The sequence below is a fragment of the Haemaphysalis longicornis genome, unplaced genomic scaffold (genome assembly GCF_048455015.1).
Source record: "Haemaphysalis longicornis isolate Haplotype H1 unplaced genomic scaffold, Haemaphysalis longicornis Haplotype H1 scaffold_6, whole genome shotgun sequence".
Taxonomy (NCBI): Eukaryota; Metazoa; Arthropoda; class Arachnida; order Ixodida; family Ixodidae; genus Haemaphysalis; species Haemaphysalis longicornis.
Genome location: NW_027526407.1, coordinates 162,755,609 through 162,773,702, shown reverse-complemented (window position 1 = coordinate 162,773,702; position 18,094 = coordinate 162,755,609). Strand labels below are relative to the sequence as shown.

The 18,094-nt window shown below is 42.7% G+C and overlaps 1 protein-coding gene across 4 annotated transcripts in view; it reads left to right on the top strand.

The window, feature by feature from the left end:
* The window catches only part of LOC144142043 (arylsulfatase I-like), a 61,995-nt gene extending 46,433 nt beyond the window's left edge, over positions 1-15,562 (top strand). For all 4 annotated transcript variants that reach the window (XM_077673472.1, XM_077673470.1, XM_077673469.1 and 1 more), the window contains 4 exons: positions 690-816; positions 3,436-3,717; positions 11,404-11,849; positions 15,248-15,562. In XM_077673472.1, coding sequence (XP_077529598.1) covers positions 690-816; positions 3,436-3,717; positions 11,404-11,849; positions 15,248-15,394 — 1,002 coding nt within the window. In that variant the 3' untranslated portion in view covers positions 15,395-15,562. The remainder of the gene's footprint in view (positions 1-689; positions 817-3,435; positions 3,718-11,403; positions 11,850-15,247) is intronic.
* The last annotated feature ends 2,532 nt before the right edge of the window (positions 15,563-18,094 follow it).

Genomic DNA, 18,094 nt, shown 5'->3' with positions numbered 1-18,094 from the left:
TTTGCAACACCCTTTTCCTGAATCGATCTCAGATATAAAATACTCTTTTTTAGCTCGAGTATGCGCGGGAGAATCGTACGTCAATCAAACATTCCAAAGCGCCCGCCTGCAGCGGCCTGTACACGCCATACGCCATGGAGAGAAAATCGGAAGACCTGATTGGTTCCTTCGGTTTGCCGCTCGCCGCCGCTCCGCCGCCAACGAACTTTTCTTACCCTGCTAGATTGGTGGTGGACAACGTTTTTTCCTCCGCCGAGAGTCGGGTGCGCGCCGCCGGCCTTGTTCGTCGTCTTTTCGTCGCATAGTCACTCCATGTATTCTGGTCTTGACGCGTAAGTAGTGACCATCTTAGTAAGTAGTAAGTAGTAACTATCTTAATGCACGGTATTGTCCATGAAATGCTATCGTACCAAATGAACTGAATAAAGGAAACCCAAACATCCTACGTGGGTCTTGGTGTGCTACCGGTGACCGTCGACGAAGCGCCGCGTTGCAGTATGTCACGCATAGCCTGTCGCGCTGTCGGTCTCGCCGCAGCGCTCGCGAGTGTCAGTGGTTAGGACACTGGAGCAGCCTGGCTTGATGAACATAATGATGATGAACATAAAATTGGTGAACATAAAATTTGCACTTCGAATTAAAGGGCGAAAAGTATTATTACGTATACTGATCTTATTGGCGGCACCCAGCCTCTCTTCTTGTTTTTAGCCCATCAAGCTCCACACGTATCGTTTGGCCCAGAGCCTATGCAAGCTCCAAAGGAGAATATTGAAAAGTTTACCTACATTGGCGACCAAAAACGAAGACTGCATGCGGGTAAGAAAAGGCTGGAAACAGATAGGGGTTCATTTTATTATGGCTCTGTTACAGTGCTTTTAAAAAAACTTCACCTCTATTGTGTTGAGCACCCCTTTGCGAACTCTGCAAATTCTTATTCGCATATTCGCCGGCATGTGCATTGTTTATTTTTAATTCCGAATCAACTTAGTTGATTTGTTCAAACAATACGTTCAACCATGCGGAGAATATGAAAAGTATACCAAAATATTTAAAAGTGTTCTAATTGCATTAGGTTTATAAAACGTTCTCAGCGATGTTTAGAAAGTTTTATAATTTGCGCAGCTGCAATGACTCGCGTCTCTAAAAGAAGCTTATCCACATTCAACTTGCCCATATAAGCTCACGAGTTATGTGAAGCTGCGAATAATAAAAACTACCAAACAAAACAGTAATTATTACAGGACAACATAAAAAGCAGGAGCCTATACACATATAGCACTATGTGTGTTAAGCCTTCTTTTTTCGTCTTCCTGAGCATTGTTTTGTTTTGGTGATATGAGCCAATATTTAAAAAGGCTTCCGTTACTTCAGTTGTACTTCAGTTCTACACAACTGCGTACATGTCTGAAATATTTCAAGCGGTACGTGCTGCTACCAAAAAAAATTGCACTGGTTTATTTGCTAGCGATAGTTTAAATTCCTTCTTGTGTATTTACGTTTGTGGCAATCACTTTAGGTCGGCTAAGTGCTTTTCCCGATGCAACTAAAATTAGGCACACGATGTCGTGCAACGCGACTTCGGTGAACCAGCTGCTGGCGGCGAACAGTACCGAGAACAAACAAATAAACCAGATAGAAACCACAATTTGAATTTTCTTTTTTTCACCGACTTGACCAGTGACCACTACAATCTTCAGAATGGAAGCTTTTCAACCAAATTAATGAATAAGAACCTAATTGCAGTAAACTCTTTACCTATTAGCGCTTGAAAAGCAAGCCCACACATGTGTGGATTTTGGGAGCACGAAGTGCATCCAAATGAAGGCTGTTAACAAAGGTAACTTTGTTTGACACAAAACGTACAAAGAACCGGCTCGTTGTTGAAAAAATCTTGGCATCGGTTAGGCTTTGCACAGTATCATCTGGATGTTTTTGCTGATTTCGCGAACCACGCCGGGAATTGGCCACTAAACGTCGTACCTTCCTATAGACGAAAAGTTGCGCGCACTCATTCATACACTTACGACAACAATCTGACACTCAGACAGAAAAAATATGTAGACGCCTTGACCATCCGTCCACTTGTTCAACATGGGAGTAGAAGGACAACTGATATTTTATAAATATATTGTCGCCATTAGCCTTAGCAATATGCCCAAGGGTTTCTTGACTATAGCAGTTGTCGAAAAATGGTCGCCATGCGATCCCGCTTTGTAAAAGTGGGTGTCCAGAGCAGCTGTTGTAAACCATCCAAAATGCTGATAGGGGATCCTGTAAAATATTGCCCATTGTGTCGAAGGGCTTCTCGCTTGCACTCGCGTTCTCCGGCGGAAAATACTAGGTCCTGACGCATTTGCTCGGCGTTTTGAGCTAGAAATCCTGCGTCCTGTATAGCCTGACGCATGCGCTAGCCCTTGATTGACGCCAACCCCTCCCGCCCCACTTTTCGAGCAGTGGCAAGTGTAATCTTTACCAGACCACTAGAGGGGTCGCCATTATTCATCAGTGACCCATCATGCGGTTGCGATGCTTGTTTCAGGGTCTATCTTTACACGAATACTGATCTGTACAGCAGCACGACTGATAAGCTTCCGCTTCCGCTTGGGGTCTTGGGCGAGAACTGCTGGGTTTTTCCTGGGTTTTTGTGTTTACGAAACACAATTTTCTGACCATCAAGATGCTAACAGCGTCGCCATAACAAAATGGACATTAAAAGTATGCACAATTTCTCACAGCCCGCGTAATGAATACCCCTTGTTTTTTTCCTTTGCAGTACTTTTCACACTATTGCAGGTAGCACTTGGTGACATTTTTATTACAATGGGGGACAAATACTTCACAATTACAATGATTCCTTGCGCTATCAACAGGCTGTGGTAGTATATACTACGGGACTATTTTTCATCACATAGGGTGCTAATACTTCAAGAATAGGTAATTTGAAAGCGTGGTAGCACTAGATTTAGGCGTGCGGTTTAATTGTGAACACCAGTTTGTAGACGAAGCGCTTTTATTATTTTGTCACTATAGGTGTTTACGTTTTCAAGAGAGGCAAAATAACTGCGAAATGGCGCGTAGAAACTTGTTGACCCACGACCAACCACAACGAAAAAGTGGCCAGCACGCTGTCGGATTGGGAACTTTATTGTCCCAGGCTTACAGCGTAAAATGTAAAAATACTATTTAAAAAATCTGCATTGAATCCTGTCACCTCTGCCCGGCTTCTCCACGAAAATATCTTAAAAAAGGTATAGGTTCTATCTTCTGTTTGGAATAAAAAATAATTTCACTTAGTGTGCAATCAAAGGCTGGTTAAAAAATGAACATTTTACCTTGGAACGTTGGTTCACGTTGGGATTCACGTTGGTTCACATGGAATGTTGCGATTCACATCGGTACTACCAACGGGGCTTATGCCATGCTGTTTTATTTCAGCAATGGTGGACGCCATTGATGAGTCTATTGGAAGCCTCATGGAAGCTCTGGAAGCCGCGTCTATGCTGGAAGACACAGTTCTTGTGTTCAGTAGCGACAATGGCGCCTCTCTGCACAGTCGAGGCGGTAACTGGCCTTTACGGGGAATCAAAAGCACAGTTTGGGAAGGTTCTGTGCGTGTGCCGGCATTCGTCTGGAGTCCGCGTCTGGTAAAAAGCAAGAGGGTTTCTCAGCAACTGATGCATATCAGTGATTGGTTGCCCACACTGTACTCTTTAGCAGGTGAGCGAGCAGTGCAGCATTGATTTTGGGTTGAACCGTATTGAATTGAGAATTCATTTATTATGCGCGAGCACGCGGGTCTCGTCGTGCATCTTGCTCGTATGTATGTTTGGGTTTGTCGTGCAGTGTTTTCAGCCCAAAGGGGGCCATGTCTGAGTGAGTGGTCGGTCAGTGAGTAAAACATAATGAGAACAATGGGACGCAGATAAAACAGGGAATTATTCTGGGCGTGTCAACGACCCGGCTTTAAACACGTGAAGATTGACAAAATGAGAGATTACCACAGAAATTTCGGAATTAAAAAGAGATGCTGATGGAAGAAAACATACATTTGCAGAATGAAATAACAACGTACGAGTTGTCTGAAATACCTTATATATATGCCCACTCGAGAATTTGAGACGAAAAAAATTAAAATAGCTGAAGTGTGTTTTGCCCAAAGCAGGTTTTGTTCCACACATCTAGAGAGGGACAGCAACAGCCTATTAACAAAATAATTACAATTCAAGTGCATGCCCAATAAAACCATTATACATGCCTTTCAAATATTTTCGATAGGTATTTTTGCTATCTGATGTTACCGGAAGTGAAAAAACAACCTCTTCAGCCTCAGAGAAACAGCCGTATCTTTATCCTCTAAAAACCCTTTTTATGAAAGTTTAATCAGCGTTTTCACGTAGCACTGCGAATAATTTAAATTATGAAGTCAAGGGGGCAGTTGACTTAGAGGCATTGAAGTTCTGTTGCGAGAAAAATAGGGTTATTTTGCAGCACTAACGCAATATCAAAGAAAATATGCATAGAAGCACCAATTCATTAGATATTTCCGTAAAACAACGTGTTTGTGTCGGTATTACCTTCCTACTTCTGCGTTCGCGAGGCTGATTAAACTAGGTTGCATCCAGAGGTACCTAAGGTATTTAAAACAATATTTATTGGCAAAGCCCTCCGATACCCCGTACATCGTTCGCCGTGCACGCACATTACATCACAAGTCACACCTCTGAAACGTCGGCCGCCTCGGCGTTTATAGCGCTACTTTTACCGCTTCTTTCATTCCTCACACAGCTCGGGACTGGAATAACTATTCCCAATATTTCATGAAGTATTTTTCCCCAAACTTTTTTATCAGAACTCAGTGCCTACCTCTCGAATAGTTGAGATGATTGTACCTGTTGTATTTTTACATTTACCTTGCGTAATATTCCCCGCCGGAAGCGCGGAAACCTGCAAAATTTGACCGAACAGAAGTAAACAATTATGTTAAGAGGTCTTCAAAAAATTACTTGGCGTTATGCTTCGCAAAATACTCCCCGACGTTTCCGAAGCCTACTATCTGGTAAAAGTGAATCTTCAGCAAATTCGCATTTAGTGTGTAGGCACACCGACATTTTTACGCCCTCTGTCTTGAATCATGTTTTGTATAAAGATTGGACTCCTTCAAATACTACGAACTGCAAATCTAATGTATGAGTAGGACGTTGTGATTTCCTATTTTCCTGATGTATCCAGTGCTTTTTCATCTTATTCATGGTTTTATTATGCATCTTTTATATTTTCTTCGACACTAGATTCATAGACGCTATAGAAAGTAAAATATTGTGGTCTCTCGAAATATCGAGTTGTGTCTTGTGTGGTGAACCATTGCAGTGGGTACACATTCAGGACGCTTTTACTGCTGTTGTTACGGGTGCGTTTAACCTAAGACGAAGCTCAATAACTTTTTTATTCTAGTACAAATGCAGGTGAAGGTTACGTCTGAAAATAAAGAAGCTGGGGCTTTGAAAATCCAAATCTAAGGCGCGAACGCTATGCACAGCAGAATTTCTGTTACCTGCGCAGAAATTCCTACCAACTGTACAAAGCGTGATGCACAATGCAGCCTAGACGTGGGCCAAGCAACATTTTTTTAGACGGTTTACAAGGGAGCGCAAAAGGGGAAAAATGTTGAGGTGTCTGCGCCCTTTCGTTATGGTGGCAGCTGTTGTTTACACATGCCAGGCTAACAAAGATGTTACGAACTAAGAAACGACACCTCATCATCATCATCGTCATCATCATAATTATCATCATCATCATCACACAACCACCACCATCATCATTGTAAACCACCTACTCAGGCCAACTGCAAAGCGAAGGCATCTCCAACAGCTCCTGACCTGCGCGGCTCGAGTTCAGTGTTTTCCACTGACTTCTCGTATTTCATACATACATCGGGTTATTGTCCTTCCCCTTCTTTTAGACACATGTCTTGGTATCAACTCTGTTATCCTATTTTCTCCCCAGTTATTGATTAGTCTGAATACATGGCAACCAAGATCACTTCTTTTACTTTACGTGAACTAATATATCATTTTTTTGAGGTTGTTCTATGGTCCAGGAAACTCGTTTCCCCTCCCTGAGTGTTCCTCTCAATAATGTCCGTTCCATGGCTGTTGAGAGGACCTAAGTCTGCTTTCCAGTCGTTAACTAAGCTGCCACGTTTAGGTTTAGCGAAGTTCGAAGAACAGGAGATGGCTTCATGGAGCTGAATAACTGACATACTTCGTGCTACAGAGGACTCCCGGATGAGAAAGAACACGACGTGGGATTTCTAATCGATAAAGAATTCGCAGCGAATGTACAAGAGTTATTGAGCACTAACAAAATATCCGCAGCCGTTCCAATCCAGCTAAAAAGCGCCAGAGGTTAAAGAGAGTACATGCTTTAGCGCAACATCTAGTTACGATAATGAAGCTATAGACACTGTCTACGAGGACGAGGAAGGAGCTATGAAAAAGGGAACAACACCGTGATTGCGTTAAGTCACTCTAATGCAAAACAATTGGAGATGCAAAAGGGAGAAAGCTCAGTGGGAAACTTAGGAATAAACAATCGCCACAGTCGAAGATTCCACTGGCCAGATTTGGGGTGGAATGTGTGGTCGATGAAAACTTTCTTCTATAACCGAAAGAAAAGTAAATGTATACGGGAAAGTCCTGACGGTGTAACAAAAAAAACATAATTGACCTCACCCTATGTGGCTGCCTTGGCATTGTTCAGGATGCCGAGGAGATAAGTAAGGTTCGGGCAGGCATCATACCATGATCAGGTGCAAGATAATCGTTTATGCTCCAAAGAAAGAAACCCGGCAGGAAGTAAGTCAAAGCCAGGACGGATGTGTTAAAAACTCTCCAAAAGAAATTTCCGCGTCTCAACGATGGGAACGAGGACAGTGTAGTATCAACATCGCTAAATATCTACCTAAAAACGGTAATGAAAGTATCTGCAGCAGCTGCGGGAGAAGCATCATATTGGAAAGTAGCTGAAAAACTGACGAAGAATGTGAAGCAGCTAATTTCGAAGTATGAGAACGCGATGGTGTCAAGCGCGGTGGTTCGAATTGAGTTGGAAGAGCTGTGTAAATTGAATAACAGAGGTAAAATAAATTACATTTGGACATATGACATATCAGTGATCAAGGAAACGATGCGATTTAGAAGTTTCAAAGCAATTGAGACGAAGCTTGCTATCGGTAAAAAAGAATATAAACACTCAGACACGCAAAGGGGAATATTTGTCGCAACATGGACGAGATAATAAAGGTAGCAGAACGGTTCTACACCAGACTGTATGCCAGCAAGGTTAGATCAGGGGAAACTACTCAAAGTACAGGAAGAACTGGCGATGCCCCACTAGTTATGCAATAAGAAGAAGGAAATGCTCCCAGAGACATAAAAAGAGGAAAACTGCATGTGACGACGGTTTACCTGTGGAATATTTGAGCAATCGTGGAGGTATAGTAGTGGAAAATCTCGCTGCAGTAGTTTTGGAATGCTTAGGGACTCAGAGACTCATAGCCATGAAAACGCAAACAATATTCTTATTCATAAAAAGAGAGTTTACAAGGATCTTAGAAACTACAGACCCATCAGCCTACTCTCACTTGTTCACAAGCTATTTCTTAAAGCAATAGATGATCGCATTGGAGACAACATGAAGTCCCTACGCGCACGATTATGCTATGTTTAAGAAATGCTACTTAACCATCGATCACATCTATGTTGTCAATCAAGTTAGAGAGAAAAAAAACACAAAAAAATACAAACACCCCTTTACGGGGAATTTATAGACTCTTATAAATAAAAGAGCAGGGAAGAGAAGATACCAACTTAAGACTCTAGACGGCCTGTATAAAGAGTTTAACGGTCAGGATAGGACTTCACAAGCAAAGCGATAGATTTCCGATCCGAAAGAGTGTAAGACAGGGAGATACCATCTCGCCAAAACTCCTCACAGCATGTCTCGGCTGGTAATTCAAAAGTTTGTCTGGGAACACACAGGATTAAGGATAAAGCACAATACCTGAGTCATTTTAGGTTCGCAGATTACATATTTCTGGTGATTGGGAATACAGAATCATGAGGTTGGAGCTAAAAATAAATATAAATAAATCTAAAGCAATGCGTATTATGAACGCCAAAAGTGGCCTCTTCAGCTAAGAAACGAGCGCTAAAAGAAGTAAACACATATACCTCGAAAAGATAGTTAGTGCTGACCCCAACCATCACAAAGAAATCCCGCGCAGAAACAAAACACTGCTTTTAATACAGCTTTCGAAAAAAACCACACTATAACTTATGGAGCAGATTCTGAAAACTTCAATGGAAAAGCAATTTTTTACATTATTAGGCGGTAAAATATTTTTGGTTTTATGAGGTAATCAGCGTTACAGACGAAACACTCCGACGTTGTAGCGCCACGAGGTTGAAAATTTAGAATATAAACACAAATAGTCTTGAAAGCGAAAACGTTTTCTATGTACTCAGCACAACTGATTCGAGATCAGAATGCCACTGAGGACAACGATACACACAGTGCTTAATAAAGAGAAACAGGCAACGAAACATACCACCTAAAGTCATATTGAAAGCAACTGCCAAAACAATGTACAAATTTCTAGGACAAGCCATCGCCGTGATTCCGAAACGCATGAAACAAGCAGATTCTGTTATTTAATGCCACAGCTACCTAATATGCAGATGCAATAGTTGACAAAAACGCAATACCTTCCAGACTTAGCTTTCCAAGACATGAATGTTCGCGAATATTCGACCATTTGTACCTCTATGGTATCAGGCTATCAACATCACAGGAATCCTGTTCCCACGTCGATTGGTCCCCCACAAAAATATATTTTAAGAGATTGATTGGTTCTGAATTACATAATTGGCAGCATTTACCCTTTCACTTAAACGCGCCATCAACACAAAATAAAGGTTTGTTTTATTCGAACGATTTCGTATTCTGTAGAGCCCGCAGTGCTTGTCCCGAAGCAAGTGGTGCTTTATTCATTGCGAGATTTATGAATTAAGGCTAAAAGTTTGATCCTTTCACCAAAATGTGTATATGAACGATATTTGCAAAGACATCCAACGAACATGTCTTTCCAGCAGAACGCTTTGTGGAGAGGAGACTTGCTCACTGTTAGTCAACCTAGACTGCTCCGCCCTACGGAGACAAGCCGTTTTCTTCGTTTGGTTTGTTTGTGACAGTATTTAAACATGGCTTCTTTTTGTTCATAGAGAACGTAATCGTTTCGTGAAAGACGGTACACGCTAGAAAAACATGGCAAGGTAAGACACCGTCGCTTGCCGCCAGTGTCGTCTGAGACAACCCCAAAGCCGAGCAGTGCTGAGCATCTAAACAAAGCATAGTGCGCGCTAAACCAACAGAAGTACGCATCGGTACTTCTACGTTTACCTGTGCTTTCGTAACTTTCACTGTTTGTCCCATCACACTTAGTAATATAAAAAGAATGTGCCCCACATTGAAGCGCACATAGCTTGTTTGGCACGCTTATAAGTTCAGCCCAATTTGCGTTTGCTTTTTCCGGCTTCCGCCAATTACCGAGCTGTCTGGTATGACATCATAGCTTCTTTTGCGGTAAATAAGTTGGTGGCCCTGGCCATTCCTTTTTTTCCAAATTATACAGCTTTTGTGAGCTAGGTTTACGTTAAAAGTGGTGTCAGCATGATTCTAACGAGCCAATCTTTTGAATGAACCAAACTTGCATTTTGTCTTTATAGTTCTTTTAAGTGGTGAGGCCTTGGTTACTGGCAGTCATCATGGCCATTTGGACAAGTCGAGTTTGGGTACCCGGGTAGGAGCTGCCTAGCGAACATCCCTACTGCTCCCCTCGAAATATGTTGAGGTGATTTGGCCATGCGTAGCTGTTTGCGGGCCATGTCTTTTGTGAGTGCCGGACCCTATTATGAAATGTAGCTCAGCTCTCTTCCAGCACTCCTCGTATTTATATCAGTAGGTGCCTGCGGGACGTCACCTGTAAAGCAAACTAGATTTGTTAAGCGATTGGTCTCCGGAAACGCAAAGCACCGACGGATCATTGTTCAGTTTCCCGTCTGGGGCTAAGAATAAAGTCGTTTCTAGCGAGCATTTTTTCATTACCCCCCTGCACTACGCCAGTCTGACTTTGTGCGCCTGCAATGAATGCTCGTCTGTAATATGAGGTTCACGCTGCCGAGTTTGTATTGTTTCATTCAGCGAATTTAAGCCATGTGGAATACTGGTTTATGTTATTTCCCTAACTATTTTTGCTTAAGAAAAACATTACCACTTAAAAGGACTCTGACATGTTGCAGGCCATTTCTGCACAATAATATATTTATTCTCACTCCAAACCGCAACTGGCAGCCCCTCTAGCGTGTTAGTATTGGCGCCGTACTAACAACTGAGTATTTTATTTTCTGCTTTATTGAATGTTAAAGTTTCTTCTCACGTACGCATTAAATTACTCCTTATGCCACGGCCGCCGATGAATTTATGCTAGGTGTGCAGGTTGGTGGCGCGAAATACGCGGTGAGAGTAACATATATCGATTGGCCGCACAGAAACCAGTTTAGGCTTCGTACTTCTCTTGGCGGCGAACTCTTCGTGATTCCACCACGCATTTGCACTATGCGCTAAGCTGTTTGGGTGGATAACAAACACTGCGAACAGAAACTACGCAGGAAGCCTTGTCCAGCACACGCAATGTGCTGGAGAGAATCCCGTCTTTTTGAATGATTTAGGTGAGTGCGATGCAGACCACGGGACATGCCCTGAAGCAGCACGCGGGGAAGTTTGATCATGAGACATATTCTTAAATGTAGTCCCATCCGCTATTTTGTTTGGTAGGGGGCAAATGTGTCAACTAGAGTGCGCAACCAACTTGTCTATAACAGCGCATTTCATTTCAACTAAAAACATATCACAACTGTCACACAAACTTTCCACTAAAATATGTTTGGCAAAACTGGTGGGCCTTGATTTGAGACATCCGAAGCAGTTTCCTTTAAATTCCTCTCGGGGAAGGAGGATAACACTGAAAATATGAAAGCTTTGTTATTAAACACGTATGTTACTTCGTGCACTTGCCCCCTTTCTTAAGCTTTACTGACAGGTGCGATGTAGGCTTGAATACCTAAAACAGCAGGGTGGCAGCCTGATTATCGTTTTAGTAGTGGAAATGTAGTAAGTGCTGTATTGCATTATTCGCGTTGATGTAGTAGACACTGTAACCTTATTATTACCCTAGTAATGGCTGCGCGGTACTACGGGACACCATGTATACTTATTCCGCCAGGTGGGTCTTCGCGTTAGTCATAAGCTAACTGTGCATCTGAATGCATCAAATTGGCTTTGCAGGAGGGCGTCCAGAAGATCTAGGTCATTTGGATGGTATGGACATGTGGCAAGCTCTTTCGAAAAACCAACATTCACCACGGACCGAAGTCCTCATCAACATTGACAACATCGGGGCCACAACAGGTCTACGCTACGAAAATTTTAAGCTCGTGCTTGGAAACAACGACGTGATCCAGAGGGATTATCACCATAAAATGCAAGGTGGAAGTAGGCCCTATGATGACCTAGAGCTCCTTTTGGAGCGCTCCAGGGCAAATGGTGTCCTCAAACGGCTTTATGGACATAAGATTCATCTCGATAATATTGACGGCTTGTGGAGGCAGAACGCCACAATCGACTGTGGAGAAAGCAGTCACACGAACTTCGCCATAGGGGAGGCGTACTATGTTTTTGATGTCGCTTCCGACCCGTGCGAGCTTCACAACCTTGCTCACCAACGACCGGCTGTAAGTACAAAGGCACCCTCACAAGCCGAAAACATTTTACTCTCTTCTTAGAATATCTAAACTCCCGTTCTAATTCACCAATCAGAGCAAAACTACCACTACCATCAGAAGTTCTCAGGCCGAAACTCTAAGGGTTTGAACAATTTGTATGCAAAGCGCATACACAACCGTTATGTCGACACCCTTTCATCTTTAGCCGGAGCTGACGGAGACATATAAGCTACACTGAATGGGTGGCTAAGTGGTTTCGCATTTAGACCACGGAGGCACGTAAAGCCCCCGCCGCGGTTTCCTATTTTTTTAATGTAGGCCGTAACTGACCGTCCCTTTGTTGACATTTCGGTTTAAGTTTCTGAGCCCAAAGTTGTTTAATATAATCCCTAGATGTATCATACAGCAAACCACACAGTTCACGAGCACCTTTGTGCTTACCTTCTCCTGCCAGAAGCGACAATGAATAAAAGCCCCACAACCAACTTAAGCGTTTTGTTTTTGTGTAGGAAATATTTATTACAGTCATGGTAATTAGAAAACTAAATTCCGTCCTGAGCATCTTTTTACGTGTCAGAAACAAGCAATGTTGATAAACGAAAATGAGTAAGCAGCCGCCTTAAGCACATATATTCAATTAATAAAAAAAGGCAGGAGACAACAGCACACCCAAATTGAGATTGCCTTCCACACCTTTCTTTTATGTTGGCAAGTGTTTATTTTGTATACCATGCATTTTGGTCGTCTGTCTCATTTTTCATTAAAGTTGACCTCACGCATGTACGTATTGCACATTGAAGGCATTGTGCTGCTGAGCACGAGCACACAGGTTCGATTCTCTGCCGCGGCGGCCGCCTTTCTGATGGAGGCGAAAAGCAAAAACGCCCGTGTGTACGAGATTTCGCCGAGCATTAGATTCCCAAGTGATATAAATTAAACCGGAGCCCTTAGCGAAGGCGCGCCTCATCGTGTGCGTTGCATCGGCGCGTTAAACGCTACAATTAATCAGCCACATGGACACACATAATTATAGTGGTTACTCAGCGTTGTGTTTGTGTCTCCTAAGTATGAGAGTTTTCCTACTGTTTTCCTAACTTTATTGATAATAAATACATTCAATCTTCACACATTAGCAACATGGGCCTCCAGCGTCACTGTACGTCTCACAGAAAAGTTTTTTGCGAGAAAAAGTTTGGTTCTGATACATATTTTTATTTTAAGCCGACTTCAGGGATAAAGAAACCTTTCAAAGTACTTTCAGCGTGGCAAAAAGGAAGTATTTATTTCAACACTTATGTTGTCAGTTTGACAACACGACAGCCCACAACCTAGTCTATAGCACTGCCTAAATACTATTGTAAGCTGAATCAGTAATCGGTATCCGACTATGACCCCGTAGTTTACTTGGCTACCAGTTCTATGTGTCGACGTTGGGTGCAATAATGTAACATTGCAGCGAACCTTACGTAATGCATGTTTTCCGCGTATAGCAGATGCGAACTCTCCGACCCCGATATTTCTTCGATGTTTTTTTCTTTCGTCAGTCTAGTATTTTGTTAAAATTAGTTTGTGCTGACACTTTCAAACAGTTTCTATTTGCTGCGTCAGCCAATACCGTCAACACAACAGGCAGATATCAAGATTCATTTATTTCTGCTGATTAGCATTCGAGAAAACATAGTTTAGGGTATGCAGAAGTAACCTTGTCGAGCATTCAAAACTTCCCGGGAAAGATTTTGTCTCTGGTTTGATCTCTTTTGATTGCATATCTCGACTTCAATAGGCGTTCAGAATAAAAAAAAGAATATTACTTTTGTAATACAGGCATTTTAAGAAAAAAGAGCTTGATTCATTCTTGCCTTTTGTGGTGAATTTAAAATTTGAAAGGTGCAGCAGAATAAACGGCACGCTGTCATATTGTAAATTATAGCCTAATACTTGCACCAGTATTTCATTTATTTTACTTTTAACACCTGTATTTCTGAAGTATGTATGACGCATGTCCACATGTACAGTCTTTGTCAAAATTTTGTGGCCACGGTGACCGTTGCCGGAGCCGGCGCGGCCGTTCAAGTGCACTGCGCTAGCTCCTGTCGGCTGCTAGCGTGGCTAAAGAGAGCGAGCGGACCTTTCGCGCTTCCATTCGTGATATGCCTGGTGCGATAAGGGCGATGAGCCAGGTTTCTCAGCGTAGGCGCACTTTGCTTCAGCGCAGGCACTTTGTGCAGCACTTGTCGCGCCGGACACACTACAAAAGCAATAGCAAAAGTTCCCCTCACTCTCTTTAGCCGCGCAACCAGCCGACTGCGGAGAGCGCAGCGCCCCTGCTCGGCAGCGTGCCTGCTCCGGCCACGGTCGCTATGGCCCACAAATTTTTGACATAGACTGTACATTGAAGTATGCATACTTTGAATAAATTCCCCACGAAAGAGCAGAGTGTGTTTGTGAAGCAATTCGTTACCTATTCTTTTTTCCTCATAACTAAAACTATTTCGCACTCCTTGACAAGCACTGTTTTGTGTAGCGCAGATCCCTAATCTGCAAAAAGAGGTTCCTAATAGGGGTTGCCACAGCGAAAAAACGAACGTGCATGCGTCATTCCTGGGTACAAGTTTAATACGAAAACTCCAATGGTTCTGTGTAAGAAAAGATTGCTAAACGAGTGTGCTTTTTTACACAAAATTCATATAGGACAATAAATTTGTTGTTGCATCAGATTTAGAAACTGAAACGCGTGAAAATATTTGCGTGCTGCTAGAATATTTGTAATTCTGGTTTCAGCTGGGTGTGGATAAACACATCCAAAAAGGAATGTTCGTGTTTTATACCCATATCCTGTTGTCACGGTGAAAGGGAGCAAAGGAGGTCATTGCTAAAGACCTCTTCAGCAGTCACTGATGAAGTCGTTAGTTGTTTAAAACGTACTGCAGAAAAGTCACCTTTAATGAGTGGGTTCCTAAAACCTATGATGATGACATGCGAAGGCACATCAAACGCCCCAAGAAGAAACGCATGCAGTGCGAGAAATAGAACCGGAATTCCTTCCCTTTTGAAGCACACGTCCATTTGATTGCACCAGTGCAACACGGCTGGTTTAGTGCGTGTTATGGACTTTGAATTTGATACAGGTTTCCTGGGAGAAACCTTCGCGTTTTAACCATTCTTTTATGAATGATGCCCTGATTTTTTGCATTGTGACGTTTTCTTTATAGCGTTTCTGCAAAATGCAGCCGAATTAGTTCAGGATTCCTCCTAAATGCATCTTTCCCGGCATAGTTTGTGGTAAACATTACGTTGTCGCTGTATTAAAACTTCTTTCTAAGAGTTAAGCCATTTCTTCTCCATATTGAAGGAAAGTACTTGATTTGTATGAATACCTCCAAATCTGTCTTTTTCTCTACTTCTAGCTGCTGTATGTCCTGCTGGCCAAACTGACGGTGCACAACGCTACAGCTTTGCCTCCACTCAACAAACCTGCCGACCCGCGGTCCTTCCCGGAAAACAACGGCGGTGTCTGGGCACCGTGGAGTTTGATTAATGAAACCGCGTTATAATGAATGAGTAATTGGTATCCTGGCAACCGTCTTGAAACATCCAAACTGAGCAACCGTGAAGGCTAAAAATGTACTGTTTAACAATTGAAAAATCTCTACCGGTTTCTATACAAACGCTAAGAAAATGCTTTAAGAAGAACATCTGTTCATAGTATTTTTTACTCAATAAACGACTCTTTTTTGCGTGAAAAGGATGTTTGAAAACGCCGACATTTTCTGGTGCATCGCTTTTAAGGCATAGCGACAAATTTGAATCGTAGATGTTTCACGACACATTAAAAAGACAATATTGAAAATACCAAGTAGGCTGGACCAGACGCATACGTAGGAAAACCTTCGCAAGAGAACACCACTTCTAGCACTGGTAACAACTCCGAGTGTAAAGAAAATCCCAGGGGTATTTTAGGCTGCACGTATACGCTTCATAACAAAAATTGTAGAACATCTGGGAATAAAAAATTCAATTCCCTATGTATCCAAGAAGGAAAATAATTGTGTCCTTAAAAAGACACCGAGAAACGTGACATAAAAACAGAACAAATGTAACGTTGGAGGTGTTATAAAATCTCGCGAGCTGCGCCAAGGACATCAAAAACAACATAAAGAATACGCCTCCAGTCTCCAGTGTCTACCATTGTGATACAGGTAGACCCGGGAGTCAGACATTCTAGAGGATTTTAGCACAAGTTGCAGTGCTTATTAGGATAGAGAGCTGTTAGCATGACTTTATATATGCACTCAGCTACATATTTAGCTTACTGCGTACCTTGCTTAGTGTGTAGCTTAGCTTAGCTTTCTGCAGAAACATTTTACCAATTTTTCATTTGGATACATTATAATTTGCCCCAATTGGGTATAGCTATATATACTTATCTATCGCTAAAACGTATATCCAATTCTTTATTGGAAGTATATCTCTTGCAGAGGTGTTTATTGGAGTCGCTTCACTCCTGTGTTTGTTTTCTTCAACAGCGGTTTTTTAGCAAATACATTGTACAATGCATTAGCAAAATTTCTTTAGCTCTGCTATTGTACGTTTTCCTCCTCCTGCCTTACATATTTCTCCTGTTTAGGTTCCTGGAACCTCTTCCGTGAGAAGCTGCCCTAATGAACACTAACAATATTTTTGTTCCTATGTAAACACAAAAAACAAAAACATGAAGTCCCAGGGTACATGCTGCCACACTTTAGAAGTTTCTTCCTATGTAAATTTATGAGTAGGAAAGACGGCTCATGCGGTGAACTAAACGTGCAACGCTCACCGCGGTGTCTGACCGGCGGTCTTAGCTAATATTACATAGAGAAGTACGAAACCAGTGTGCAAGAATTCTTCACTGTATTTTTTAATTAAAGAGTAATTATCTTTATCGTATTCGGCACAGGCACGCTCTTTTGATTCAGTGAAGGACGAAGGCATCTCCAGTTTACCTCCCACCAAGCATACCCTCTGCTCAAGAACACGATTGTTTTCCTTAAGATAAAAGGAACTGGAACTATGAAGCTGAAAATTTTACGAGGGTTTTTTGGAGCTCAGCGCCCATCGTATTCTTTTTCTAGTATGTAATGAACAACGACGTGAGAAAAAAAAGACTGTTGGCTCAAGGGGCTCATATTTTGGGTTCGCTTGCGTTAGATTCCTAACTGTCCCAACAGTATAAGTACAAAAACACTTGCTCACCTAAAAAAGCCGAATTTCCTACCGAAGATGGCGTCAGGCTAGCACAGTAGGATGCATTTCTGAGTTACCTTATCTCATTGTACACAGGACATTTTTAAAGCAGTTGCCCGTGGTCATGGGGCTACTGTGGAGTATCCACGAGTGCCGATATCGCAACTTGATATTGCTGCTTTAAGCGCACCAAATTAGGTTATTCATTTAGCTCTCATACAGTAGTCAAGGTTGATAGCAGTTTATGTCACCAAACCATTGACATAAAACATACAACCAACGAAGTACAATGAACCGTACTTCTGACGTCTGACATACTGCGCCATTTTAGCTTGCCAACTTCAGTGTAGGTTACGGCGTGTCCTGGCAAAAGAACGTGTTCGGTGTTGGAATATCGCAGCTGGGAATATCGGAAAAGCGGACGAGTCTAGTGGAGCAGTTCATGAGAGTTGCATGGTCAGAGAGAAAATAGAGGCCAAGAATAAGGCCACGAAGACAGTGTTCGAGTGCGGTAAACATAACAGATTTTTTGGTCTGGGATCTGTATGAGCGTGGTGCCCATTTCGTGGACAGCAGTGGCGGCGACTCAAACAACATGGGACGTAAGCGGTGTAAGGACTTCGTAGAGGCGGCATCGAAGGCTCGAACCTATTACGAAAATCTGGGCACCGGTGGCAATAAGAGCGCGCAATGCAACTCCATCGAGAAGGACGTCCAGTAAATTAGGCGTAGTCCGCAACGTCAGTAGAATATTTACGAGCGGGGAATTGATGCAGCGTCCCCTACTTGTGCTGCCTGAGAATGTTTGCCAAAAGGGGTGGACAGTCGTCGGGCATGTGGGGTGGGCGGCGAGGCTGCGGTCATCGGAACTGGCATCGTTGGCGCGATGGCAATCGGTGGAATCTGGGGTTGGAAGATGGAGTTGGTCGAGGTGAGCTAAATACGCGCAGCGAAGCGGTTCGACAGGTAATCAGGGTAGCCAAAGGGTGGTCGAGGACTATAGTCATCGTAGCTGGTTCGAAAGAACGAGA